We start from the raw sequence: 27,046 nt of genomic DNA, 5'->3' as shown, positions 1-27,046 counted from the left end.
GGAATTGTAGGCAAAAATGAATATTGAATGACTAAGTATGATGAAAATGGAAGGATAGAGCTGGATTGTCGGGCTGTTTGGTTGTTTTTCATGCATTTGGCTGTTTGTTTGCTTTTCCCTCAAGAATCTCCATGGATCAACATACAAAGAATTTATGTGATTTTTTTTTTTATTAATATGTAGCACATGGTTTGAAAGGTTTTATACATTTATAGCTTTCATCCACAATCACGTCGTTCCTTGTATTGGTGTGCCTGCGTATAGATTTGTGTATGTACACAATATCTGTATGTGCATGTGTTTAATATTCTGTGTATAGAAATCCTATGCCCTCGCATTGCAGTTTCTCTGGTTTTCCCCACTCTCTTCTTTATGCTTGGGTGGTCATATTTTGAAATTTCCCCAGGAACAGTTTTTCATGCAGTCACGTTTCTCATCACATCTGAAGGATGTTGTGCTTCGCATGGTAATTAGGTCCCCTTTGTTTCATCTGCTGAGCCGCTCGCTGTTGCTTCCTGCAGCACGCTCCCAACTGGAGGCTATTGCTGAAATGTTGGAGCAGTGGAGATTCTCTGGGAGTAAACAGCTTCACGTTAACTTGGGGTTTTGGATTTTTTTTTTTAATGCTGATTACATCCTGTTTAAACCTTGTGCAATTATATTTATCCTTGTTGCTTTCTTAGAGTAATACCATTTATCAGAGTAATTTATTATTGCATTGTGTGGCTGGTGGGTGTGTATGGAAATCATCTGAATATTTACAAACACATATGACTTTATATATAAAGAAGACACAAGTATCTGTCTGTCTCCCTAAGGCTTGAAAACGCTGATGGCTTAGCTGGGAGTGCAAGTTGCTGTCAAGCTTTACGGACTTTAAGCTTTCATGGCTTAAAAGAAAGCTCTGATAGTTAGTTTTTGTGGCCCTGTGTGACGGCAGGCTGAGGGTGGCTTTGGGCTGTGTGGGTGGTTGTGGGGCTGGGCAGGGGCTGCACTGGGCTGGCAGTTTGCTGTGGGAGCCCCTCTCTGCGGATGCTGGGACGGGGACCCACACACCGCGCAGCGGGGACCAGCAGCCAGCGCTCCTGCAAGCCTGGCCAGGCCACTCTCTAAGGAGGGGGCTTCTTCCAGGATAATTTCATACCTCCCTTTTATCCATCAAGTTACAGCAGAGAATCAAGCCCTAACTTTTTATCCTTTCTTATTTAGAAGGAAACTTTCCGAACCTGCACGACCCCTTTTGCTAGCGCAGCCAGCTCCTGCATCTCGGGGGCTTGCAGGTCACTCAAGCTGGAGCCGAAGGGCAGTTTGGTGGAGGTGGTTCAGGTTGTACAGCTGCACTGGTGAACCCGGCTGGTGCTGGGGAAGGCAGCAGGAACCGGGTCAGGTTTGCCGTGCGGCTGCTGGGGAACCCCTGCCTGGGATCCCTGCAGAGAGAGGTTCAGGGTAGGAGCACCGAAAATGCCTGCAGTCATCTCAAGAAACGGGAAGCGATCTAGTAACTGACCCTGCATTCCCTTCAAGTTGGTATGAAGCTCTGGAATGACTTTTTGCAAAACATAAGCTAATGTTGTTGTGATGGGGACCCTCACACTCTCTGAAATGCCTGCCCATGGGAGGGGTGGGTGGGCAGGAGCTCTCCCGGCAGCTCGCCGTGGCGGGGCAGGGGTAGCAGCAGGGATATTTTTCACCCTGAAAGGTTGAATGGTCCCTCAGGCTGACACGTGGGGTACGCTGCTGGACCAAGTGCTGCGCACATACACATGGAAGTGTGCGTAGACACCAGCGAGGGAGAGATGTGAACACTGATGACAGAGAGCAAATGCTTTTGCCAACATGTGGAATTCCTACCGGTTGTTTATTTTTTTTTCCCTCTTGTAATTAATAATGCCATCATTACTCTGATTGTAATGGCGGCATATCCCTTTAAGTGGTATCCAGATTGAGGTTTACACGGCATTTTTTCCTTGTTTGTGTGTTCTGCAAACATATTAAGAAAGTCTCTAAAATGATATTACCAAACATCACGTCAAACCCTGTCTCCTGAAGGGCTGATGAGATCATATGCGTATGACTGTGTTATCTTGCCCTGACACATGGAATTAAGTCTTGGACTACCCTCACCTAGGAGAACATCATTCTGGCAGCGTTTTGTCTCTTCTGGCCATTTCAGATATGACAGCTTTTTTCCCTTCAGACAATTAAAGCAGGGCTGTTCTCTGTAAAAACCAATGGGAAAAAAATGGCAGTTTGATAATTTCTGAGAGTTTCTTCATTTCATTTTGTTGAGCTTACTGGTAGCACCCAAACAGAGGCATTTGTGTCAAAAACCCGTCTCAGCCCTGTAACAATTCTGTGATTTTAATGAACTAAGTGGTATGTGGAAGGGAAACTGGATTTTCTGTTATCTCACTGGCAAAGCTGTGGGTGAGGGAAGCCTGAAATTCAGCCGCACAGCTCTGCAACTTGCGGCACACAATTTCTATGGTGCAAGATCAAATTTAACAGCACTTCTACTTGTGTTAGTATTTTTTATTTTATTGGGTTTCACAAATTCTAAGGAATTGTGAAAATCAGAAGGAGACATTTAGGCATTTCCCCAATTGACATTTCTGTTTTATTTTAAACAATTTCCATGTTGTTTCTTTCTGGAGCTCCTGCCGTTGTTTTGTTTTGTTTTCTTAATGAAAGTGTTTTACCAGGTTGGAATCAGTAGGAGACACCTCCATTTTTGTCACAGTGATTTTTTTTTAGATCAATGTAAAATGAATAATTTCAAATTTTCATCTTTCTGAAAAGTTTTTAAAATACTGGTTTTAAGTCCAAAGCAAAGCAATTCCCCTTCCTCTCTCCAGCTTAAAATTGTCATTAGACAACAAATTGCTCATTGTCTAGCTTGACAAGAATGGTTAGCGTTAGAGTCTTGCGTTGGGATCCTCAAGCCACTGTCTGGTGGGGAATTTATTCCCCATCTGTTTCCATTTCTACGATGTGAGTTCAGCCTAGCACATGAGCTGCAGCGCAATTGTGAGGTTTGTGATTCGTATTTAATTCACCTCCCTTTCAGTCTTTAACTGAGGCACCCCGATGAAGCAAAGCGACGACCCTGGCCTCTCTGTGTAGTCAGTGCAGAAGTGGGTTCATCCAGAAGGTGACTGCCCATGGAAGATCTCAATTAAATGCCTAAAGGACAACTTCTCCAAGATCAAGCTGCTGTATGCTTTAAGCAGTTCCACTAAAAGAAACCTCGTTGGTTTATAGAGATACACTGATAATGGGCTCATTGGCTTGTCAGGTCAGCCAGCAAACGGAGGTCCTTGAGGCTTAAGTACCAAGAGAGCGTTGCGTTTCTGGGGAGATCGTTGCATTTCAAGGGTGTGATGTGAGACATGGGACTGCAGAGTCAACCCCAAGCTGCGCTTATTCCCCTGGAATGCTCAGCGTGTCAGACCTGATTTCAGTTACAAAATGGAAATAATAGATAAAAAAGGTCAAGCCATTTATTGAGGATTGACATTTACAGCAGTCAGGAATCTCCAGTTGTATACAGCTTTGTGTATATATGTCACTTCTGTATGACACCATCCTGCTGAGGGTCTCCAAACCACTGCTTTCCTGCTATACCTGAGTGGTGGCTAGTTATGTGTTGCTTATTGTCTTTGTATAGGTCCCTAAACAAAGACACACAGAAGTTAAATAACTTCCCCAAAGCTGCAGTACACCTCTAGCAAAATGAAAATATAAATTCCCAAATCCTCTGTCTGTCTCTGGCTTCAAATTATTTTATTTTCTACTTTAATAAATTTTCTCAGAATATTTACTCTAAAGTTTGTAAAATAAAACTGTTTGAAATTAACTGATTCTATGAAAGCTGACTGTTAAAGGGCCTGTGTCCCATTGTAGGCGACGGCAGTTGTGGGTCGAACCGCTGACAGGGTGTGTGGATCGAGTACAGGGCAGCAAACTAGAATGAAGGTCGTGGTCCAGACAGGGATCCAAAGAGGCTTTGCCCCCTGTGCTGCATCAGAACTGGGACGCAAAAAGATCAAACAGGAGGGTGGCGCTGGCTGTGTGAGATAACACTAGCAGCGTAGAGCAGTCAATCGCCTTTGCCAGTATATCTAAGTAGGAGGGAAGGGAAGGAGAAATAAAAGCACACAGTGATGTGCACAAACACCCGTGTGCACATACGCACATGTGGAGTAGGAGACGGACATCTCGGGGCTGGAAACAGCAAAGTAATTAAAGGTGCTGAAGTAGTAAGTGCCAAGGCAGCCCCGCTAAGGGTACAGAGGGTTTGCTGATGGCACTGTTGATGTCCCTACGGTATCGTGCAGTTCTGGTGTTTGTCTCGGATGCCCTTCTGTGAGATTTGCATTGCCTAGGAGCTGATCTGTTTTCTCCTTGCCATAATGGTCTGACTTTGAGAGCTGAGCCTTGAGCTCACTGCGCCCCAAGGAGACCCAGCACAGCCCTGGTCTTCAGGGCTGTTTTCTTCCCATTGCTCATACATTGCTGCAGCATTGTTTTGCAGTGCTTTGAATTAAGGGCCTGATATCCTGGCACTAAGGATTTAAGGGATCTTGTACAGATATAGGCAGTCTAATTTATAAAGCAAATACAATAGTAGTCTTGAAAACATTGATAAAATGACCTATCATTATATGATAATATATATATTAGATCTTATGTTCCCTGTTCCCCCTTCCCTCTCCCAAAAAAGGAAATTTGTTAGCCTCTGGATGAGATGCCAAGAATTACTAGACAGCCCCACTGTAAAAATGAAGAAAAAAGACGTTTAGGTTTTAATGAAACATGTCTTCCAAGTTAAATTAAATGCTTGTTTAGATAGCTTTCGAGATTAGTCTAGGAATAATAAACTGTTATTTATAGGGAACTTCCTGGCCAAAGACCTCTGGGCAGCTCCAGAATACCAGAACAAAGGATTTACAGCCCCCTGACTACTTGAAATGGTGATGTTATTTTCAGATTCAAAAGTCCTTTTTCCTTTATGACAACCTGTTGGTGAAGAGGAAAAGCTGCCCACCGATCCTGCAGATTCTGGAGTTACTTTTGATAGTGTAACACACATGGATCACTTTATTTAGCTTGAGTTTGGAGCTTTTACAGATCTGCGTTATGTCTTTTGTTCAGATTTGTTTTCCTGCTTGTGGCATCAGTCAGAATAAATGGAGGAATGGGATCTGCCCCAGCTACTGTGGGGAATTTCCCTGAAGTGTCCCCAGTCTCCTCATAAATCAGTGTCTTTCCCAGTCCGTTTCTGATGAGATCCGGCAGCAGGTCAGCATCCTTAGGTAAAGAAAGGCTTCCTGGAGTGAGCAGCAGTCACAGAAAGTAAAATAATGGAAGCCGGCATCTGCTGATCTCTTTGACAATAAGGAATTTCGCTGCCAACATTTAGAAACCATTGAAAATGGTCTCCATTGGAAACCAGATTTCGACTTTCTGCCCTGGGCTGCCAGAAGTATTTCAGCATAAAATGCTAAAGTAAGTTGAACTTTCAATTATAATTTCAATGACTGTCTAGTGAAATGGATTAATGCTCTGGCACTGCACCTTTGAGGCTTTGGCTCGAGTCTTGTAGGATAAAAATCTGTCTGCTTTGACAGTTGAAAAGGTCAGAAGTGAAATAATGTCAGGTGGTCTTAGCCCGATTCGATGTCTCGATTAAGTAGTAGATGTAAAAGTTGTTGATGTGGGATATCATAGCAGATCCTTTGCAGAAATATAAACAATTTTTATTTACATTTTATCAGCAAAATTAGATGCAGACAGCTGCATTCTGGAGAGGTGGAGCTTGTTTCAAACTTCTGGATTTCAAAGTGAGCAGAATACAAGTTACAATACGTGGTATATTAAGCTTGAAAGCTTGTATCCATCATTAAATTGATTTTGTCATATGTGACTGTCAAGCATAGCTCTCACTTAAATATTTTTTAAAGTTTAATTTGGGAATTCTTATTAGCCAAGAGTGTATAGAAAGAACATGTTTTTCTCACTGTTCAGGCAAGACAAGGGGTCAGTTTACTTTTTGCAACTGCTGCAGTTCAATTCCTAAGCTTATTAGATAGGATTGTGGTTATAGAGCAAAACACAGTTATTTGTGCAATGCATTTTTCTCTTATTTGGCTACATACTTATATAATTTTATATTATAATAACATATAAATATAAATTGCTTCTCCAGACATGCCTGCAGAAAGGTCACTATGACAAAACTTTCTAGCAATAGTAACAGGGATTTCTGTTGGGAAAAAGGAAGGAATAAGGGTTTGGTGCCATGTGTCCCAGTGCTGGGGACGGTGACTAACGGAGCTGCCTTTGATTTGTCCCAGCCTGGCTTCTCACCGGCCCTTCTCATGTGTCAGCTGGCCTTGGCACTGCTCCTCTGAGGGAGGCTGCAGATTCTCTTTGCTTATTTCAATAAAAAACACACATACGAGTGCAAATTGGAAATCAGCTGTCTTGGTACACTACATAAATTATCTGATTCTGGTTGGTAATCTGTTGCAGACGATTAAATAAGTGAGCAGTTATATCCTTCTCAGCACTGGTAGGCATCTTTGTTTTATTTAATTCCCTGTTCCTTCTCTCTATGTTTGTATGTGATGTGATGTGGGGTTCTTTGCAAGTTGTGTTTCCATCTTAAGGCGAAGAAACCAGTCTCCAAGTGATCCTGATGCAATGCAAGAGCTGCTGGAACTGTACATATGTTGTAAAGATTAATTGGCATGCAGTTAGGCCCCATAAACCATGGCATGCCATGCATTATCCTCTATTTTGCCTTCAATTTCCAGTGCAGTTCAGTTCACATAGTGGGCACAGACCAAAAAAAGTGTATTTCTGAAGTATAAAATGTATACTTTTTAGTAGGATGCTCTTCACAGTGACAAAACCTTGGAAGAGCTTTCGAGATTTGGATGCACCTTAATTGTGGGGCGGTAAGACTGTCTTGCTCTTCTCTGCTGAGATCTAAGTGGGGCCCAGGGGACCATTGAAACCACAGAATTATCTTTTATTTGTTCTATAGGTTTTTCTGACCAAAAAAAAAAAAAGGTCCACCATCCTCACACTTAAAAGACGTGGAGTTTAACACTGGTGTGAATCCAGAGGACCGTGGCTGCGAGGGCCACACACACTGGGCGCTGGTGGGTGTGACCAGAAAGGCCAAGCACCCTGACTGGGAACCGTTATTTATAACAGAACAAAGTGGTAATTTTGCAACTATCACAGCTTAAATGTGGGACCATTTCCCTAGTAATAAAACTATTACTCTGTAACTGTTTACTTATCAGGAGACCATTATGTGATTGATGACCTGAAAATGGAGGTTATCTTTCAATTCATTTGAAATGCAAACTGACTAGAAAATCTATAGTTATTGCGGCATATTTTTAAGCAAAATCAGGAACCTACATTGACCTCCTATTTACATTTCTTTGAGAAGAAAAATCACATAAAAGCTATCAAGAAACACATTTCACAGCAGGCAAATTAATTGGTTTTACTGTATTTGAATGGAGGGTTTGGCAAATAAAACATGCCATGACAGTTAATAGTGTCATTTAGAGGCAGAAAATTATTGGCTTATTTGTTATTGGATAAAAGGAAGGGAAACACTTTGTATTAGGAAGTTTTAATGTGTTTAAAATCCTCATTAGGGATTTATGGACATTCTTGCTTAGCATAGCGCCTCATTAATTTGAAGCTAAACAGTTACTTCTGTGTTTCAATTCCGATTTTTTTTCCCTTTTCTTTAATTAGATCTCGCATTAGAGTTTGGTCTCTACACCACTGGAGATGTAGAATTAATTAATGTGATTTATAAATCTAATGGAAGTGAGTTATTCTTAGATATCTTTTCATTTTAGTGAGCAGTTTAACTGCGCAGAGTGTAAGTGCACACAGATCTAAGAGATTTGGGGAGCTCAGGAAAAGTATGCAACTTCTGCATTGAATACATTTAGCAGTGTCCCTTGGCGTTAATAGATCGAAGCATTTTAATTAGAAATGTAACTAAAAGAGAGGTCAGAAAGATCCCGTTCAAAATCATATTTTCTTTGTTCTAAGTTCCATGCTGTCCAAAAAGTGTTATTTTAGCTCGCCTTTTGTAAGATAACCATGACATTCCATGGCAGTGGGATAATTGTGCGTCTTACTGTTTAATGAGCGTAAGATCTGGCTCTTAATGTAGACTGAATTTGGATCCAGTCCCAATATAGACATAATCATTAGTTCTGCTATTTTGTTGTTACAAATAAAAGGAAAATTACTTTTATTTCATGTAGGTATTTAATTTATTTGGTTGGAGTTTATGTAAAAAATGTATTTCTGTGGGCTAGTTATGCTCACAGGTAATGCTGGTATTTAGACCCTAAGATATTTCAGAATACGTTTGCTTTGTTTTCCCCTGGGCAAGACCATATCCTTGCCCTTTGAATTCTGGCCCTGTTTTGAAGACGGTCTGAGGATGCGATCTGCAAGTTGTGTCTGTGCTGGAGGGACGTATGAAAAGGGATGATTTGCAAACAAGCTCTGAGCAATTAATTTGGGTCCCAGCATTGGCCTTGCAGCTGTGCCAGCCACTGTACAAGTTAAACCCAGAAGTATGTTTTTCAGTGAGGACATTCATACTGGCTTTAAGAAAAGAAGTGGAACAGATCGCCGGCGCAGTCACCCACTGTATTCCTGTAGCTGCAGTAAAGGTGGTGTCAGATGTAAACCGATGCTTTTAAAGGCTGGAATCATAGAACCACGGAACGGTTTGGGTTGGAAGGGACCTTAAAGATCATCTAGTTCAACCCCCTGCCATGGGCAGATTCCGCTTTAAAACCTCAAAAGAAATGTTACAGTCTGAATTAATGAGGTCAAATAATGCTCCGGGTTACACCGATGCAACTTCACGGACATCAGCGGAGCGTTGGTCGTGTCGCCAAGGCTGCAGTCTGACCCCACAGCTTTCCTGCTGTTTCAGCAGGAGCTTGCACCGGTCGCTCTCGTCACGGCCTGTGCTGCAAACGGACGCCACGTTCCGCCAACATGAAACAGATCCAAAGGAGAGAGATCCACTTCCAAGCTGTATTAAATTTAGACAGCTAGGCCTGTGTAGTAAAGGGATTTTGAATTATTTCCAAGCCTCAAAGGGTTACACTGAGAATAAATATGGCATCTAATTTACATCCCCCTAACTGAAGGCGAATAGACTCGGAAGCTGAACTCCCTTCCCACTCCTTTTATACTTCTACTGCCTCATTGTCTTCAGGGGAGTTAGATTTCATTCATACTGCTAAAAGTAAGACAAGGAACAGACACTTGATCTTTATTTCTGCCACACCGTATATCTCACCGCACCAGAGGGTTGCATAGCCGGTTAGTCAGGCTTTGATGTTTCAAGTGGGCAAGTGCACAGTGGTATTTTAGGTCAGGGTGTCTTTTATCATCAATTTAATGGAAATGTATAAGGTAACCTCTTCCAGAACAAGGTGAAAATATCAAAGCACATAAGAAAATGTACTTATTTTATATAAGTAAATAAGTACTTGCAGTCATTGGAGAAGGAGGGGCGGAGAGAAAGAAAGGAAGGAATAAAGGAAGAACGAAAAAAAAAAGGAAATGTGAAATTCCAAATTTCTGTGCTCCTTGTCAGTATTAAATGGTTGTAAGAGCCTTTATGCAAGCCAGTGTTTTGGTCACAAATTAAGTACTGCAAAAGTCCCTTTTGTTGGATACTGACATTACCCGTTACTCTGGTATTATCATCATGGCGAGCTCCTAAAGTACTACATTCAGAATATTCCATAACTAAAATGTGCAGCCTTACCTACATTAAAAAACTCCCAGGAGACCTTGAAGTGAGAGATCACTTTATCAGGCTTCTCTCCCTAATAGAGTTTGGCAATTTGCTGCACAAAAATAATGGAGAACCATTGAGTTTAAATTGAACATCAGCATATTGTGCTTTCATGGAGACTATTTCATGCTGATCAACATTGAAATGGTATTGTTAAAAGAAAACATCAAAGAAATGAAAAAGAAAAAATGAGCTAAATACTGCATGCGCTGGGAAGAACAAGAAAAATAAAATCGTCACATCCAGGTCAATCTGGTTTAAAAGCTGCTGTAGCAGAACTAAATGCCAGTGAAAAAAAGTTGTCCTTGCAGTTGGGGGTTGCTCTGACTGGGAGGTCGTTGTAAGCTGGGTTCCTTGCAGGGAAATCGAACTGTAATTCCTTCCCCTTTGTGGGCTAGCAGCCAAGTGCCCCAACCTGGTGTGACCGCATCATTTTTTCTGGCTCTTAGGTGACTGGAGAGGAGCGTGTTAGTCATTGGCTTTTGTGTGGAACTAAAGGTGCCCATTGTGGGCAGTTTTGGCTTCTGAACTAGAGACCTTTTGGGAAGTTCACTAAAGTCAGCAGGAGTCTGATTCAGTCATATTTTGGACCACACTGGTAAATTGTTTATCCTAGCTAATGTGCTTGACTCAAGGGAAGAGGCATAAACTTCTCCATCCACCACTGGAAGAGCAGCACTGACTGCGGGCCAGGCTGCCTGGGCTCAACAAATAATTAACTCGGTCCGCTCCTTAAAACTTTCTCCTGTTTTCAGATTTTCCTGTGAATGCGTATTTGACACAAGTGCTTCTACAGTATTTGTATTGACGGGGAACAGAGGAGCAGCTCTCTATATTTTGTTTTAGGCAATAGTTTTTCTTTCTCTCTTGATTTTTAATTTTTTTATATATATAAAAACATATATGTATATTTTAAAAATATATATTTTCACAGACCTTTTCATAAGCCCCCGAGATATTTTGGGGTTGAAATACTGGGAAATGTAGTCTTCTCATGGTATTTTGAGAGGTACATGGTATTTTATGGAGGTACTAAAAGAAAACAGTGGATATACGTTATTGAGACCCACAAATGGCTCCCTTGAGAATTAATAACCCTGTGAAGAACACGTATGTGTATTTGAATACTTAAGGAGCAATTTTATTTGAGGGTTTTTTTTTAATACCACCATGTTTGACTTAATTCAGTTTCCTCCAGAGCCCAAACATATCTTGTCCTAATAAATGTTGGTGATAACCTTATGAATATCAAATACACCAGAAAAAAAAGTACCCCTTAGGTTGCAATATTCATTCCTTGCCCTTTTGCTGCTCCCATTCTTATCCATTTGCACTGAAGTTAGTAAGGAGGAGCAAAGACCCTCCCAGCTAGTGAGATGAGTTGACATCTGTTTCAGGTGTCTTTGACATGAGTGACCCCTTGGTGAGATAGGAAACAGACAAAAGCATGAACTGCAGAACAACCCGAGGAGGTTTGAACAGTGGGCTCTGAGCAGGGGTGTGAAGCCCGCCTGGAGAGGCTGTGAAGCAGTCTTCCTCGGGAGGAGGAATGTTTAGTCAGACAGCGACTGAGGGACAGGCTGCTGTCTGAAAAGGGACATGTCCAGAAGAGATGTGGGGAGTGACTGAGGAGAGGAAATGAAGCCTGGGCATGCAGGGAAGTACTGATGGCAGTCAAAGGAAAGTTGGTGCTGGAAAGGGATGGGTGGAGACTCCATTCAGGTGCAGGTGAAGTATTGCATCTTCTTAGATTTGTAGTGAGCGTATTGCAAAAATTGAATCATAGGTTCATATAGGTTGGAAGGACGTTTGAAGGTCATCTAGTCCAACGTCTTGTATCTGGAAACCCTGCCATTCTTCATACTGCCCAGTCCGTTTTCCACTTGTATTAATCAAAAAAAAGAAACACCCTCCTGTTAACAGGAAGCCTGGCAGGAGCTGAAGGCATTTGTAGAACCAGGCTTCTGCTGACAGTCCTGGTTTTACTGCTTCTGGTTTTCTAAGTGTTTTCTTCTTATCGCTGCATAGCGCACGCTGGAAATGATCAATCAAAGCTCATGCACAGGATCTTTTCATGCTAGCAAGTGAAAAATCAATTTGTGTTTGAAGGAGTAAACAGCAGTATGAGCTTCATCTCCCCAGAGTCAAAAAAGGTTCCCTGGTAAAGGAGATGACAATGAAAGCTGAGCTCTATGTGTAAGCACATAGTTGCTCATACGCAAGAGATGAGGGTGGGTTCTTACATTCATTTAAAATGCTACATTTATCTTTCCAATAAAATGAAGATAGGAAGAAGAGGTTACTTGTTGAATGCCAGCTGTCCATCAATAAAGCCAAAGGGATTCTTCACTAACAGTTTATCCAGATTAAAATGTAGTCGGTCAGTTCTGGCAAAGACATTATTCATTGTGTATTTCTGCTTTCTGACACTACATTTGAATTCTCAGAACTGTCCTGACAAGTCTAGTGGAAGATTTTGTTGCTAACATTTCTGAGAAATGCCTGCTGTCAGATGTAAATTACAGGGAAAAGAGACTTTATATGATTTTTTTTTTGTGCTGCAAAACCAAAATCTGATCTCATGCCGGTTATAAATTGTCCAGGAGGTAAGAGTGGTCAAGAAACTGTTGAATGAAGAAATGAAAGGTTAGATCAACATGACGCATCAGATATTGTAACCATTCACCCAGTGTCATTTGATCTGCATAACATTAAAGGCAACTATTCCCTCGCTCTTAGATTTCCGCCCTCCTTCCCTCTCTTTAAAGTTTAGCACTGAGCCATCCAGGCCGTACGTTAAACCTTTGGTTCCACTTCATTTAAGTTCTGTTCTCTCTCTTGTGGGACCGAAATGTGAAGAGAGTCTTATAATATTGACTTGTGTTAGGTGGAATATTTTGACCATCTGACCTTTTGGTTTTTTCTTCTTTCTTTTTTTTTTTTTTTTTTTAGCAAGCAATATTTAAAAGTAAACATGAAGCATTTTGATGCAAAAGAGTTTTGCCAGATTAAAATGAAATTGGAAGATGAGTTCAGTGTAGCATGTAGCTGTTGTGAAATCTTCTTGTTTTGATTGAAGTTTTATTACCTCAGGACGTCTGTCTGCAGCTTATGTAGTATTCACTGCTCTTCAGTCTGGGGTTGATGAATGCACTGCCAGCCTAGAGAAGAACTCATGATGTGAAATGCAACTATTTGGTCTTACAGAAGCCAGATTCCTGGAATCTGTCCTTTTGGCTGCATTAGGCCGTGCTGCTCGCAAGGGAAGAAAAGCACCAAACGCATGCACAAGTGCAAGCTGTGCCCTCCTTTTTAGAATCTGATTACTGATGAAAACTGAAAAGGAGAGGGGGTGGAGAATCACGTAGTGGGTCCTAAACTACTTGATTTTTGTTAGATGAGGAGAGTAGTGATATGGGACGGGTGTCCAGTCTTGACTAAACTACAGGAGGAATGTGGTATTTTATTAATAGCAATTCTAATAACAAATTGTTATAGCACTAGCACTCAAGGAGGTGATGAATATTGTATCTGCTCTGTTTCATTCTGTCCTGATGAATCTGTGCTTGGATGCCGTGCTCTGCCATGTGGGCCTGCTTCCACTTGTTCCCTGAATGCAAGTGTTTATGGACAATTAAACTTGCAGATTTGGATTCACACTTTGAAAAGCTGAGAGGCTGGTTTTTTGGTGTTTTTTTTTTTCTTTTTTTTTCCCAGAATAGACTAAATTTCTAATAGATCTGTGCCTTTCAGGTCTTTTAGAATGTGCAACCGTAGCATGAATTTAGAAAAATTATCTCATTTCTTTAGAAATCCATTAATAGCAATGTACTGAAAGACTTTTACATTGATCTTCCCTCTGATAACCATGTTGTAATAATTATTCTTTTAATGTTTGCATCAATCTAAATGTTTTTCTCTTTGTGCTAGCTCCTACTTGGATCTCCCTATATGACAATCACAGCATTTTGACATCTTACACTACTTTAATACCAGTGATTCAAAACAAAGCAATGCCAAAGGGAACAAAAGTTCTGTCAAACTGTTAAAATCTTCCTTGCCATTAACACAATTAAATTGATACGTGAGCATTTGAAGTTATTAGCAAGTGCTGCCAGCAGAAGCTGGTTCTGATTGCAGTCCATAGTGGGCTTGATTAAAGTAAAATGGTATGTTTGTTGTTATTATCATCATTAGTTCTGAAGCAGGATAAACCTAAACAGGGCTGTGAATTGGGAGAGGACTGTGAAACCAGTAAGAACATGCTCTGCCCTGTGTTAATAGCCAGGGACACAGTTCTCACAATTATGGCATTTCTAAACAAAGGAATACACATGGTGTCTCAGCTAACCATTGAAAATGGATGTGTAATGGTAGGGAGGGGTGTGAAATAAAGAGAGGACTTCTGTATCTCTGCTGCTTTCACTCTTCCCAGTCTGACTCGCTCAGCTGCGTTTCGGGCTGCTCCTGTTAGTGCTGTGAGAGATTTTGTGGTTGGTGTGTACGCTGCAAGCTTGTTCGGGGAGTATTTGTTTTGTTTTCTTGTATTCCAACGTACTAATTTTTCAATGAAAAAAATCAGGAGTATATTAGAGACATATGTACTCCCACTATCCCACTGCACATTGCAGGAATGCCCATGCTTCCTAATCTTTTGGATAAAGTTAATTATATTCCTCTCTGAATGGGGGGTTGGTATAAGGTATGGAAAACACAGATTAGCAAAGAACTTACAGGTATTGAGAGAGGAAAAAAAAGAGATTTAAATGAAAAGTAGGGGATGAAGGAAGGGCCATGAAGTGCTGGAACACCAAGTTGTACGGTATGAGGATGGGCTGCATGCCTGTTGCAGTTAATGCTGACCATCCAGTGGGAATTCTTAGCCTGGGCTTGTTGGGTAGAATCTGAGCTGAGTAGAAACTTGGGACAAAAGGTAAGGCTTTGTTTTGGTCAGTTGAATGTTTTTAAGTAATATTACAGAAAATTATCATCTGTAGTTGCTGAAGTAGAAAAATTCACTAATATCCCTGCAGTGTAGTCATATTCACTTGAGTACTTCTTTACCAGGATATTGATGAACCGTTGGAAGTTTAGAGAACAGTGATATAATAAGCAAAAGGGATGGAAAATCTTGTTTATCAGGAAAAAGGGTAAAAGTTGAACATACAGCATTTGGGAAAAGCGGAGTATAATTCTACATGTCTGTGCATGGTGTAAGTGTGAAGGGAAGTAACGAATTACTTAAAGTAGTGGGAAGAGCTCTACAAAAAGGATGAGGTCACACTGAAAGCAAAATTTTAACAATTATCAGGAAAAAAAGGGCCAAATAGTTTACAGTGTAGATCCACATTTTATTAAGGGAAGGGATGGGAGACTCATTTCCCTACAGTTTTTCAATCAAACTAGCCACGGTACTGGAAGATACAGGGAAAATGTGCTACGTTAGCAGAGCGTGAACTTGGTGATCTAATAGGTCTTTCTGGTCTTTGACTTTGTAGCTGTGTGGATTTATTCTTGAAGCTTAGTGCTGGCTGAAATATAGGAGGAAAGCCATGGTTGGTGCTTTCAGTCAAGCTCTGTAGCAGATTAGGATGACAGGGATTAAGTTTAGTTGTGAATGTCTCTTACCAAACTAGTTACCAAGGTAGAAGGTAATAAAGTAGAAGCGTCAGGCGGAAAAGTCTCACTGAATATTTATGGTACGAAGCACTTAACTGGTTTTGGTACCTTCCTGAATATCATCTTTTCCTCTTCTACGGTATCCCCATGATAAGAACCCATCATAGTTACCTGCAAGGGCTCAAAATGGCTGCATGTACAGGTCATGTCTGCCTGTTGTTTATGTAATCGTTCACAGTATTTAGAGGTTTTGTGCTCTTTCATGTCGTTGGGATGAGGGATTGTGGCAAATGCTGTAAGTACCACTTAAACAAGTGTTCTCAGTTGGAAGACGTTAAGGGCACACACTGTGTGTGCGTGGGTACAGTTGTATGCAATAGATACAGCACATCTTTCTGAGGGGAGAAGGAATGTTTGTCAAGCCTCTCAAGATGGATTCCTTTGTGCTTTTCAGTCTTCAGAGAATGCTTAACCTGCAACAGGCTGATGAAGTGAGGGACAACAAAATCAGCAGCCACCCTCATAGTCCAACCAGTATTTTACTACAGTGTATGTTTAAGTTTTAAGAGCTGTCTTGGCTGTTAGCCTATTAAGCTGTAGGACAAGATAGTTGATGATAACAGCTTTCTCCTAACTGTGATCACCTCCATCCTTCGCTGCAGCGTGCGGCAAGTTAAAGCAAACCTCGCCTTCCCTCCGAAGGCTGCCGATGGGAGTAACAGTGGGATCTTCTTCAATTACAGAAGTTGCAGGCAATTCTACTGCCAGTTCTCAACTGTGAGGAAATTGGAGTATTTTATTGCTTCAAAAGTGTCGTTCGTAGCACAAAGCAGCGTGGAAGAAAAAACCCAACTTTTGACAAAAAGGGTCCTGCTGATGATTTATGTTGATCTGGTCTAGAAAATTTGGTAGGCAGCAAGCGTGGATACAGCAGTCTTCAAACAGAGGCAGTGGCATGTTAGCTGTTCACCTGTGTGGTTGTAGTCCCTGAACTTTGCATCCAGCACCTGACTAAACATTTCTTTTTTTCTTTAAACCTAGGTTACCCTTCCCAATGACTCCAGCTGCGTGGAAGAAATATTACGGGTGAGTAATACCCTTTGCTTTTGTATCTTTTGTATAGCTGTAGTGCTGTTATGTCATCTTCCATGGAGAAGGGTTGTATGGATGTCTTTAACACTCTAGCTAAGTAATAACGTGTTAGTGGGTCTGTATTAAAGAGACACAGCCAAGTGGCAGGCCCAGGGCGCTCCTTAGTAAGGTCGGTTCACCTGAATCACTGCATCTGCCAGCTTGTCTCAGTCAAGATTTACACACCTTCCTGTCTTTTTTAAGCCCTCAGTCTCTGTGTCTCTCCAGGACACATTTCTCTCCTACCCTGGGTTGGAGTCACCTTAATTCTCCCACTCACAGACTGACCTGCAGCATCCCTCCTTCTTCCCCCAGACTGCAGTTGCTCGTCGTGCATGGTTTTGTAAAACACCTACAAACATTTTTTTCCTGTGAGCTCTGGTCAATGGTTGAATACAGAAGATTAAAACAACCACTCCAAACTGTAACAACATCATATAACAGGAGAAATGGGAGTGTGCGCAACAAATTGTGTACATGTAAATCTGCCTTATTTTTAGTGTAAGATGGTCTTTTCCTCAGACACCCAACTTTGGGGTCTGCTGTTGGCGGTGAGATTTGTCTGGGGGCACATTTGCAGCCCACCAGTCCCTATTTGGGATTTAGGTTTTTATCCTTATGGTTTGAGTTTCCCTTTTGCCAGAGCTACCTCCCTGGGATCACCAGCCAACCTGCTGGGTTTTGGTGTACAGGTGATAAAATATCAGTGGGAATTTGTGCCGGCCGTGTCCTTATCAGTAGGAGCAACTGGTGCAAACTAACCCAGACCTGAAATCATGTAAACAATTGGGCCAACTTGCTTGCAAAGACATGGACTTATTCTTGCTTATAAAATAAAATAGGCTTATCAGTATTCATTGCAATCTGGAGTTAAATTGTTTGGGAAACTTGCTCTTGTTTTGTGTACACACATTGTCTTGGGATGCTATTGATGGCCCTATGGGTTGCCAGTGTTCCTGCACAAGTATGGTGAACCAGCGGACAAGGATGCTCTTCTAGACCTGAAGTAACAGAGGAGTCTGCGTCTGCATGTGCATCCAGCAGCAACAAATGCAAGGAAATAAATAAAATTTAGTTTCAGCCTTCAAAGTGAGCAGGAGTTTATTACCTACAGAACACTAAGGGAGCAAAAGCAAAGAAAATGTTGAAAGGCTGTGTGAAATACTTGGAACATTTTAAATGTCTTCTCCCCCTGTTTATATATTTCAATTAGGTTCATTACTATAGTTGGAATGATTGACTTGCTAGCTGGGGAAAGCAATTGTTTTCAGTAAACAGCATCAAAAGGAAATGTAATGTACTGAATTTCAGGGATCAGTCATCCAGGTGACAGTTTTAATGTGGGAACAGTGCGTATCAATCACAGGAAGCAGAAATGCCTTTTTTCTAATCAAAAGGAGGTGATCGTGTGTCCTACCCCATGACTGTAATTTGAGTCAACAGAGGCAGAACGTCCCAGGCTTCCTTCTCAAACCTGCTGAGATCGGTGCAGGACTTTCTGTCATCTTCAGAGCATGGGGATGCGCTGCAGAGTCCCTGCGCTGCAGCAGCGTCTCCTGCCGCAGCAGGCCGTTAACCTCGGGGGACTCTCGGGGCGAACAGAGCAGGGGTTGGGCAGGTTTACATGTCTCTGGGGATCTGTCTCACAAGGGCATGTGCTAGGCACCTGAAAAAGGGATACAAAAAGGCAGATCTTTCTTGAATGCTGGGTGTGGATGCCTGCAAGCACCCCCATACCCAGCTTTGCCGTCCAACCATGGAGCAAGCCTGTCAGCCATAGCCACAGGCATAGCCGAAAGCCATCTTGAGCATATGAAACCACCCATGCCAGGAACAGTGGGATTGGCATGCTGCAGGTGAGCGTGATACCTCAGCCATGGTTCATCTGGGGCATGTGGTCCCTCGCCACGCGCGCAGCTGGGTAGGTTTGGGTGCTGTCACACGATGAGGGTGGGTTCGTGTGCCATCAGCGTGGCATTAGGTGGCTTTAGGCACTAACAGGCTGTCTGCAGCCTTCTTGTACCCTGTCTGCAAGCAGGCTGCAGGCTGCCAGCAAGGCCCTGAGTGCTGGAAAGCAGCAGATCACAGAGCCGCTTCTGGGGCTGCCCATCAAAGGCTCAACAAACCCCAGTCCCAATCGGTTGCCTTCAGTGGCAACGTTTTAGGCTTTCATCTTCGTATGGTGCTGAAGCACACATGCAAGTTAAAGTACCTGAATTTTGTCAATGACTTTGTTCTTCTCAAATTTATAATGCAGAATAAGCTAGCGGGAAATGTGTTTTGGCTGCACACAGAGTATCATATTCTACATGACAGGCAGCGGAGAGAAAATAAGTAAGAGAATGTGATGCCCAGCAGTGGTCAAAATCCAGTCTTTGGGCTCCCTGTGGAAGCCATGTGTCAGGAGATTCAGGCTGTGAGGACCTGGATTAAGTTCCCAGGCCTGACACACAATTTCTGGCCTTTTGGGGCTATTTACATAGGCTCTGAAGAGCCTTTGGGGGTGTGGGCCTCAGCTCCCTGATGGCAGCTTCCTCAGGTAAAAAAATAGGCTGTTAACATTTCCCTCCTGTAAGGGATGTTGCAGAGGTAAATGAGAAAGATTACAAGACAGTCAGATCCCAAAGGTAAAAAAGAAATTTTTTACAGTGAGGGTAGTGGAATACTGGAACAGGTTGCCCAGAGAGGTGGTGGATGCGCCATCCCTGGAAACGTTCAAGGCCAGGTTGGACGGGGCTCTGAGCAACCTGATCTGGTTGGAGATGTCCCTGCTCCTGGCAGGGGGGTTGCACTGGATGGGCTTTAAAGGTCCCTTCCAACCCTAACCAGTCTGTGATTCTGTGATAAAGGTGGACAGATGGGGCTGTAACAGCGTACATTTTGACCAGCCAAACTGTTGGCATCAGCTGGCAATTTCCACTCTGGGCCATGTCCGCTGCTGAGCCGAGTGCCCCAAAGTGCCAGAGGAAAGGTGCTGCCGCTTACCATGTCCCAGCCCTGCCAGTCTCCCTTGAGAGCATTTCATGCCTTGAAGTTTGCTCTTTTTCTTCTTTTTTTTTTAAAGTCAGGGAATTAAGTGACTTACTTCAGTTTCACCTCTCAGAAAGACACAGTAACTCTTCTAGGTTTTTTTTTGCTAGACTGTACAGGGAAGAAAGACCCAAGCTGAGATATGTGACCTCTGATTTTACAGAGCTCTTTTTTCAAGCTGAACTTGATGAATGGTTTTCGTAATTGTAGAGGTTTGCAATTCCTAATCTCTGTCTTCTTCTTTTTTTTTTTTCCCCCTAGGAAAAAAAAAAAAAAAGATGTAATTGAGTTCATGGTCAAAAATTTCCAACCAAGTGAGGGGAAGGGTCTTGAGTCTGTTCAGACCCCCGAGTCTTCAGAGAAAAAATTTCACAGTCCTTCAGATTTCCTGAAACACTCAGCCACTTACGTCATCTTGTGTAAATGCTTTAGGGACTGTTCCTGATACTACAACCAAAGGTTAATGGCAGACCAGTGTCATGTTGATTTTGCTTTTCTAACCAGGATGGCTGAGAAAGTTGTTAATAATAATAATAATAATGATCATCATCATCATCTTGCTTGTACAACTAAGGCCAAGCTGTAAAGGTAGTACAGGAGATTTACATTTAATACAGGTTGCTAATACCAAATTGAAAGAGGAAGGTGAATATGCTAGTGTTCAGTACAACTTTTTTTTTTCCAAAATGTGACTTACATTTTTAAACCAACATAATGGCTTTGAAAGTGTGGATAACATGGAAGACAGGCAATCAACAGTGTGTGTGTTTGTAATTCACATTTTATTAATATGGATTTAAATTAAGTTGTCACTTGCTATGTGCAACCATTGAAAAATGAGTTCATTGAAATGTTTTGATACAAAGTGCAGATGGGGCGGGAGAACTGACATTTTAAACCAATGTTCTGAAGCTGTTACTTGTGCCACTTGTACCAGTGCTTTACATCGGTGGGCCTTGCTGTCATCGCGTGTTACGTGAACCATCGTGCTGGTCACGGGGACGTGTGTAGGTGACACTGAGTGCGAACTAGCAGCGATCCTTTTCTGTGTATAGAGAGCACAGAAGGGACCTCCCTTAGTGTTGGCTTACCTCTGCGTAAGGAGGGGATAAGCATACGACATTACACAGAAAAGGAAGGAAATTTTGTTTAACTAAATTTTCTTGGACTTGTAGTGTAAATGGAAACTTTGGGCTAGGTGTTTAGGCAATCGATTAGACGTAATCCCGCAGAAGTGAGGCTCTGGTCTGTACACATAAAGCTTTCGTGTCTGTGTTGCTAACCATCTGGACATGCACTTCTGTCTAAAAATCTGTCCCCGCTTAGAGGAACAAAAGAATTCTTGTAGGTGCATATTGGCTGTAGTAAGGCATCACGTAACTAGATGGACTTCTGATGTTATGTGGACAGCTGGGATATTAATTAAAAGCTTTCTAGTCTAGAAGCAAAACAAATCCTAAATAGAATTCAGATTGCGATTAGTATAAAAATGAGTGGAGTTAAATGAGCAAAGTCTGTAATTTGTATGATCTTCTGTTCTTCTGATGACTGACTCACGTCTAATGACATTGGGGAATATGTAAATTGATCAGCAGGTGAAAATGCCCTTGACTGGGCAAATTATGTGTGGTATTACCTTCCTCATGCCAATTGAAAGCGCTGATGGATTTAATACGTACCATCCATAGCTGAGGTGAGCTGTCCGCAGAGCAAAATTAGGCTGTAACAGATATCGCCCATTATTTGCCCCTCAGTAATTGTTTCCTCTTCTAAAATACAAACCAACATTGAAGAACGATGCTAAACCTAATTATAATAATTGTAATTTGAAAAATACAGGTACTCTGTGCAGTGTGGTTACAAATGCACTTAGTGGCTGACAGGCAGTTTAAATATTTTCATGTGGAATCTGGGGGCTTGCTGGGGAGGACATGATGTGAATTTCGAATGATTATCCAGGCGTCATTGGACAAGTGAATAACGAGCTGACTGGCCTAGTAAATCATGTGAACTTGTCAAATGTGGGAACACGTTGGGGAGGAGATGATGTCAAGTAACAGTAACTTAGCAACCTGGCATTTAGCTGTCCAGAGAATGAGTAAGAGTAGCCACTTTTAAATAGCTGAGTAAATAAATGAATCCCTATATGTCTTAGGTGTGCTATAAAAATAGCCCAGCACCGTATGTTTTGTGTCAAGCTGCTTCTTTCTCCAGGATAAGGTGATTTATTGTTTCTGCTGAAATGAAAAAATGGATTGAAAAGTTAACCGACATGTAAATGTCTATCTGCGGCCTTTGTCCCTCGTCTGGCGTGCAGCCTTTGGAAGCGTGTGAGGAACGGGTAATAGTCTGCTTTGAAAAAGGGAATGTGTTACCACTGTAGGTGTTTTTTTTCCTTTAGACTTTGCTTATGTACATGAAGATTTGGATGGATAAAAACAATTAATTTCTTAGCAATTTCCAAGCCATTGCATTTTCAGCTTTTTATCAGCATTTTCTCAATGGAGGCAGAACCAGTTTCTGCTCTCACATCAAAATAAATCAAGGGGTAATTCCACTGACCTCTGATCTCATTTGAGTTCATTGAATTCTTCTTCTTCCCACGCTGGTATAAATTGGCAACAGCTCCACTTATGTTGCTGCTGCTGTTATTAAATAAAAAGGAGTTACCCCTGCATTCCTTTAGGTATACATAAAAGGAGCAACTAGTCCTTTGCTCTGATGACTCTCTAGATGTAGTCTCAGCTCAGAAAATGGAAATACTGGGTACCTCTTTGAGAACAGCTCATTCCTGGTTTGGTAGGTGATCGGCTCAATTCTTGTCTCAGTACCACCATAAGCATTCAGCAGCAATTCCAGGAAGGTCAAAAGAAGCCTTTTCCCGTTGTTCTGTGCGTTGTCCAGTGTGCCTCACAGGCACGTTGAGGTCCATAGTTGGAGTCACCTAGGGAGAGCCTGGTGTAGGCTTGAAGTGCAAAAGGCTGTTTGGGAGATGGAGAATGCAGCCTTAGGTCTTCCCAGTCTAGACCAGACCCTTAACGTGGAGGCTTGCCTTGGCCACGTGAGTTACACGTGAACACAGCAGAAGACGATTATTCAAGGCTGTTCACCTTTAATGTGACAACATTACGGTGCCACCTATGAGAAAGACACTTCATGAGCATTATCCCAAAGCTGTCTATGTTAACTTGAAGGTACCTAATGTAGAAAACTCAGAACTTACTTTAGGCTCGCTAAGCAGGAGGTTGTCATGAGTCAATGCTCGAGTACTTCGCATGTGCCGTTAGTTTTGTGGGCCACCGTTGCACTGCTGGCACGGCACAGATTAGGTGTGAGAGGAGTTCACTGGTGATGATGTGTGTTATAAATCTGCTGTGTGCTGCCAGATCACCACAAAGCAGGCTTCATGCTGTTGGGGAGGTGACGGGGAGAAAAGGTTGACTGTCTGATCTGACAAATGCGTGTGGGTGCGCAGTGTTTCCTGTCCTCGAAAGGTGGTGGTTCGCACCTGCCTGTTCTGGGGATAAATGCCTCTTCAAGATGTAAGGCAGCAGAGATTAGACCTTTGTCAGGACAGACAAGCAAGGTCTGATTCCAGCCTGCAGGCACATCTCTCAAATAAAGGTTTTATTTTTGTAGCAGTATTAAAGAAATTATTTAGCAAAGAACTTTGAAACGTAAAATCTGATTATTATGTGGGTCTATTGCAGCCTGTCTACACTGTAACAATAAAAAAGATTACAAAAGGTATTCAGGAGAAGAGAGATTGCAGTGTGCCCATTTCAAACTCGCTATTCAGTTCTGTTTTCTTATCTCCTTAACCATAATATTTTAACATATATTTTTGTACTGCCAAATTGAAATATTACTGATTTCAGTAGCATTCTATAATTCTGCTGTCATTGCCAGATTTACCATTGCTGCTAAAATTGCTGTAAAGTGAGCTGACATCACAAGAGTTTGGACACGTATTGCTGCTCCTGAAGAGAATGAAAGCCCTCTTATGAGAAATGAATGACTAAATGACAAAGTGTTGATTCTTATCTGTTATCCAAGCTCTTCAGCATCTCTTTTGTAGCTGAACAGCCACTTTTAGTTTCTCTTCCTCACTGGCAGTCACCTCAGAAATTATCCACTATGTGTTGCTACATGTTACATGCTCAGCATCCTCACTCTGATTCAGTACGCTGTTATGATAACAAAATGATATTTTATGAGAATATACAAAATATTTTTTAAAAGCCAGTTCAAACAAGGAAGTAATTCAAGCAAAGTCATTGTCTTGGAGGAAAAGATAATGAGTTTTGCAACTTCTGTGGAAGATCAGGTGTACCCTCTGCACCAAAAGTTTTGGTCACTTCAGATACTGTTTTTTCAAATGCCTCTAAGTTTCATGGTTCCAAAAATAACTGGAAGTAAAAGAGAGAAAAAATGTGGGAAAACAAGTTGGTGAGGTCTTGTAGTTGAGTGGAGAGTATCATAAAAGTAGGATTCCTACTGCAGATTTGCAGACCCTTGGGACCTGACTTCCCATCCCTTTTCATCATTGTAAATAAAGAGTAACTCCCTTATCTTTGAGTGAAAGTGTGAGAGAAAACAGACACAAGGAATCTGGGATGTCAAATCAACTTTGACCTTTTGTACATTCCCATGAACAGAAAAGACCCCGAGTGCTGAACTCCGTGGAAAATTTTAAACACTTCTGCATTGTTACAGTGTTTGGCTCTAGCTGTACCAGGTATCCTCCTGTCAGGACCTCGTAGGCTGCACGAATTTATGTTGTATAAAAACATGATTAGGTACTTCAGAGCCTGTTGTGTGCCTGTCCTGGAATACTGCTGCCATTTCCAAAATGACCAGTAACAGCAACTACTGGTATAGTATGCAGTGCAGTCAAGCAGAAAAGCCATCTGAAGCTGCTGTAATCCACTTACACATCTTACTGCCAAAGAATTAGACAAAGAAATTTAGTCCTGTTTTGAAATATAGGTGGTAGAATATTCCTTTGGTCTCAGATTAATCATTCCTGTTATTTCATCTTGTCCTGTCAAAATGAAACATGGTTAAATATGGTCATTGAGTGTTTAAACTGCTAGCAATGCTACCTTTCATTTAAGTAGATTAATAATGTGTACTCTACATAGCAAATTGCTTGAGGCACGGACTGAAGACATTGAAAACATATTAAAATCGAGTTAGGCTTTCTGAAATGAATGCATGCTTTAGAAACAATTCTGGTTTGAAATGACAAAGTCTGCAGCATCTTCTGTGGCTCTTTATCTCACAAAAGGGAAGGGCTCAATTTTTACAGCCCTGAGGGCAAGTGTTGTGGGTTTTAAGTCCTGGTAGGAAGCCTCCCCATAAGTCAGCACTGCCGAAGAAGCTGGTGGGGCCCATGAAGGATAAGTTGGCCATGTGTGGTTAGTCAAGAGAAGCAGAGCTAGGGATGACAGGGCTGGAAGATGTAACTAAATGAATCTTCAGAAAGAGTTTCAAGAGCTCTCCTCTTTGAAATTCTCCTCTGAAGTTTCAGCTGGCCACAAGAATCAAATCCTAAAAAGAATTAGTAGATGGTTAAAAAAATGTAAGTAAGGAAAAAACTAGAGATTTTTTTTTTAAATGGACCAAAAAGGGTCTTGAGGCATGTTCAGTTTCACTGTTTTAGCTATACCCACCACGTTGCAACCTTTGATGCTTCACTGCTCTTGTGCTGTTAGAAGGAAAGTAAAGTAAACAGGACAGAGATGACACCTGGAGTAAACCTGAAGTTAGAACTTAGAATCTCATTGTTGCCCTCAGAGGAAATAGGTGGAAGTGTACTGTTACAGCAGATAGTAGGAATATTTGTTACCATTATCTTCACGTATTGCAGTCTAAATTTAACCCCAGTCACTCCTAATCTCTTCTTCTTAAGGCAAGAATACAGACATCAACTGGGCTACGGGCCAAGAAGTGTTTCTTCCTGAGAGACCCCCTGGATGAGCAGGTGGACTTTCCTTTGGAAGAGCCATGTGGTGGCACGCTATCTCTTTGAACATTCTCTCAATGAATGTTTGAATACGTAGATAAAACATCCTACCTTTAATCTTCCTCTATAACCCTGGGATGCCCCTTCACACCACAGCATCTCCTTCTACGAAATGGGGAAGTAGACCCTCAGCCACGCTGCCATCGCCCTGCGAAGTTATATCAGTTGTTAGCAAAATGCTTTGAGGTCCTCAGCTGGAATTATTGGTGTTATAATTGTGCAAAAGCAAGGCTTAATCAGATATTTAAAATTATACTACATATGTGGCTTATCCATTTCTGTAGAGAATTTCTAACATTTCTTTAAAGAAAGTATGTCATTGAATTTAATGTTCTGAGAAACCTTATGAACTTCCAATCTATTTTAGCCATATATTTCAAATTGTGCCTATAATTGTGGTTTTTATTGAATATGTAAGTTCCTTTCAATTTCTTAATACATTACATGCGTTTTAATACACATTTGAGAAGAGTGCACACTGTGGATGGGAGGCATTTTTGAGCATTTTCAAATTGTCACAGGAAAATTGTCACATTTGTTTAATTAGCCTGTAGATCCTGCTGCATTGACTTGCATCAGCTGCGTAACAATTTATTTAGCTAGAAAATCTGACCAGAATGCTTTTGCTTTTTTTCTTTTTACCAAGGAATTTCTCACATTTCTTTTTTATTTAAAAGCAGTAATACAGACACCCAGCCTTGTAGAATTCAGCTGAAGAAAATGTCCGGCTGTAGCATTAGAAAGGAAGATGTTTTATTCGTTCAAGGCGTTGTGGTGTTTGTTGACCATTGTTCTGAGGCAAGAGATAAAAACTGAATACAAACATGAATCTGAAGTTCAGACCTAAGTGCCCAGATTGATGTTGTTCAACATGCTGTGTACACTATCTATTCTTTCTGCTGCAAGCGTTACTGTCTTGTCTTCCCGGGCTCCTAGGGCAAGAGCTGTGGTCTGGGTGTCACTAGAAAGCCTGTTATCAACAGTTTAGAGCTCTTCTTTAAATATTTCCTCCATTCCAAAATTTCTGTGCAACATCTAAGCAAATATTTTGGAGGGGAGGTTGGAAATAATACCTACCAGTACTTTGCAGGGTGAATAAGGAGCAACGGGGACACACGTGAACTTAGGAGACTTGCATGGGTTGCTAATGGGGGAAAAAAAAAGGACAGAGTAGCATTCATCGCATTTGCTGCCGGTTGAGTGGATGATTTAAGGCATGGACGAAATTTCACCTCTGGAGCCAAGCTGGAAAATGGTGGGTACTGATCTCTTGTGAGGAATGCTTTGAGATCTTCTGATGGAGTTTACTGCGCAAGCACTGAGTGTTAAAGGTTCCTTTGGGCTTTAGTCCATTAATTTCTTTGCCA

At 41.7% G+C, this 27,046-nt stretch overlaps 1 protein-coding gene across 2 annotated transcripts in view; it reads left to right on the top strand.

The window, feature by feature from the left end:
- AFF2 (ALF transcription elongation factor 2) overlaps window positions 1–27,046 on the top strand; it is a 345,930-nt gene that overhangs the window by 168,034 nt on the left and 150,850 nt on the right. For both annotated transcript variants that reach the window (XM_086756076.1, XM_086756075.1), the window contains exon 4: window positions 16,532–16,576. In XM_086756076.1, the coding sequence (XP_086612202.1) occupies window positions 16,532–16,576 (45 nt within the window). The remainder of the gene's footprint in view (window positions 1–16,531; window positions 16,577–27,046) is intronic.

Source organism: Chlamydotis macqueenii, chromosome 11, assembly GCF_036417535.1.
Source record: "Chlamydotis macqueenii isolate bChlMac1 chromosome 11, bChlMac1.mat, whole genome shotgun sequence".
Taxonomy (NCBI): domain Eukaryota; kingdom Metazoa; phylum Chordata; class Aves; order Otidiformes; family Otididae; genus Chlamydotis; species Chlamydotis macqueenii.
Note: the sequence above shows the minus strand (reverse complement) of the source record. Positions and strands in the feature narration are given on the sequence as shown.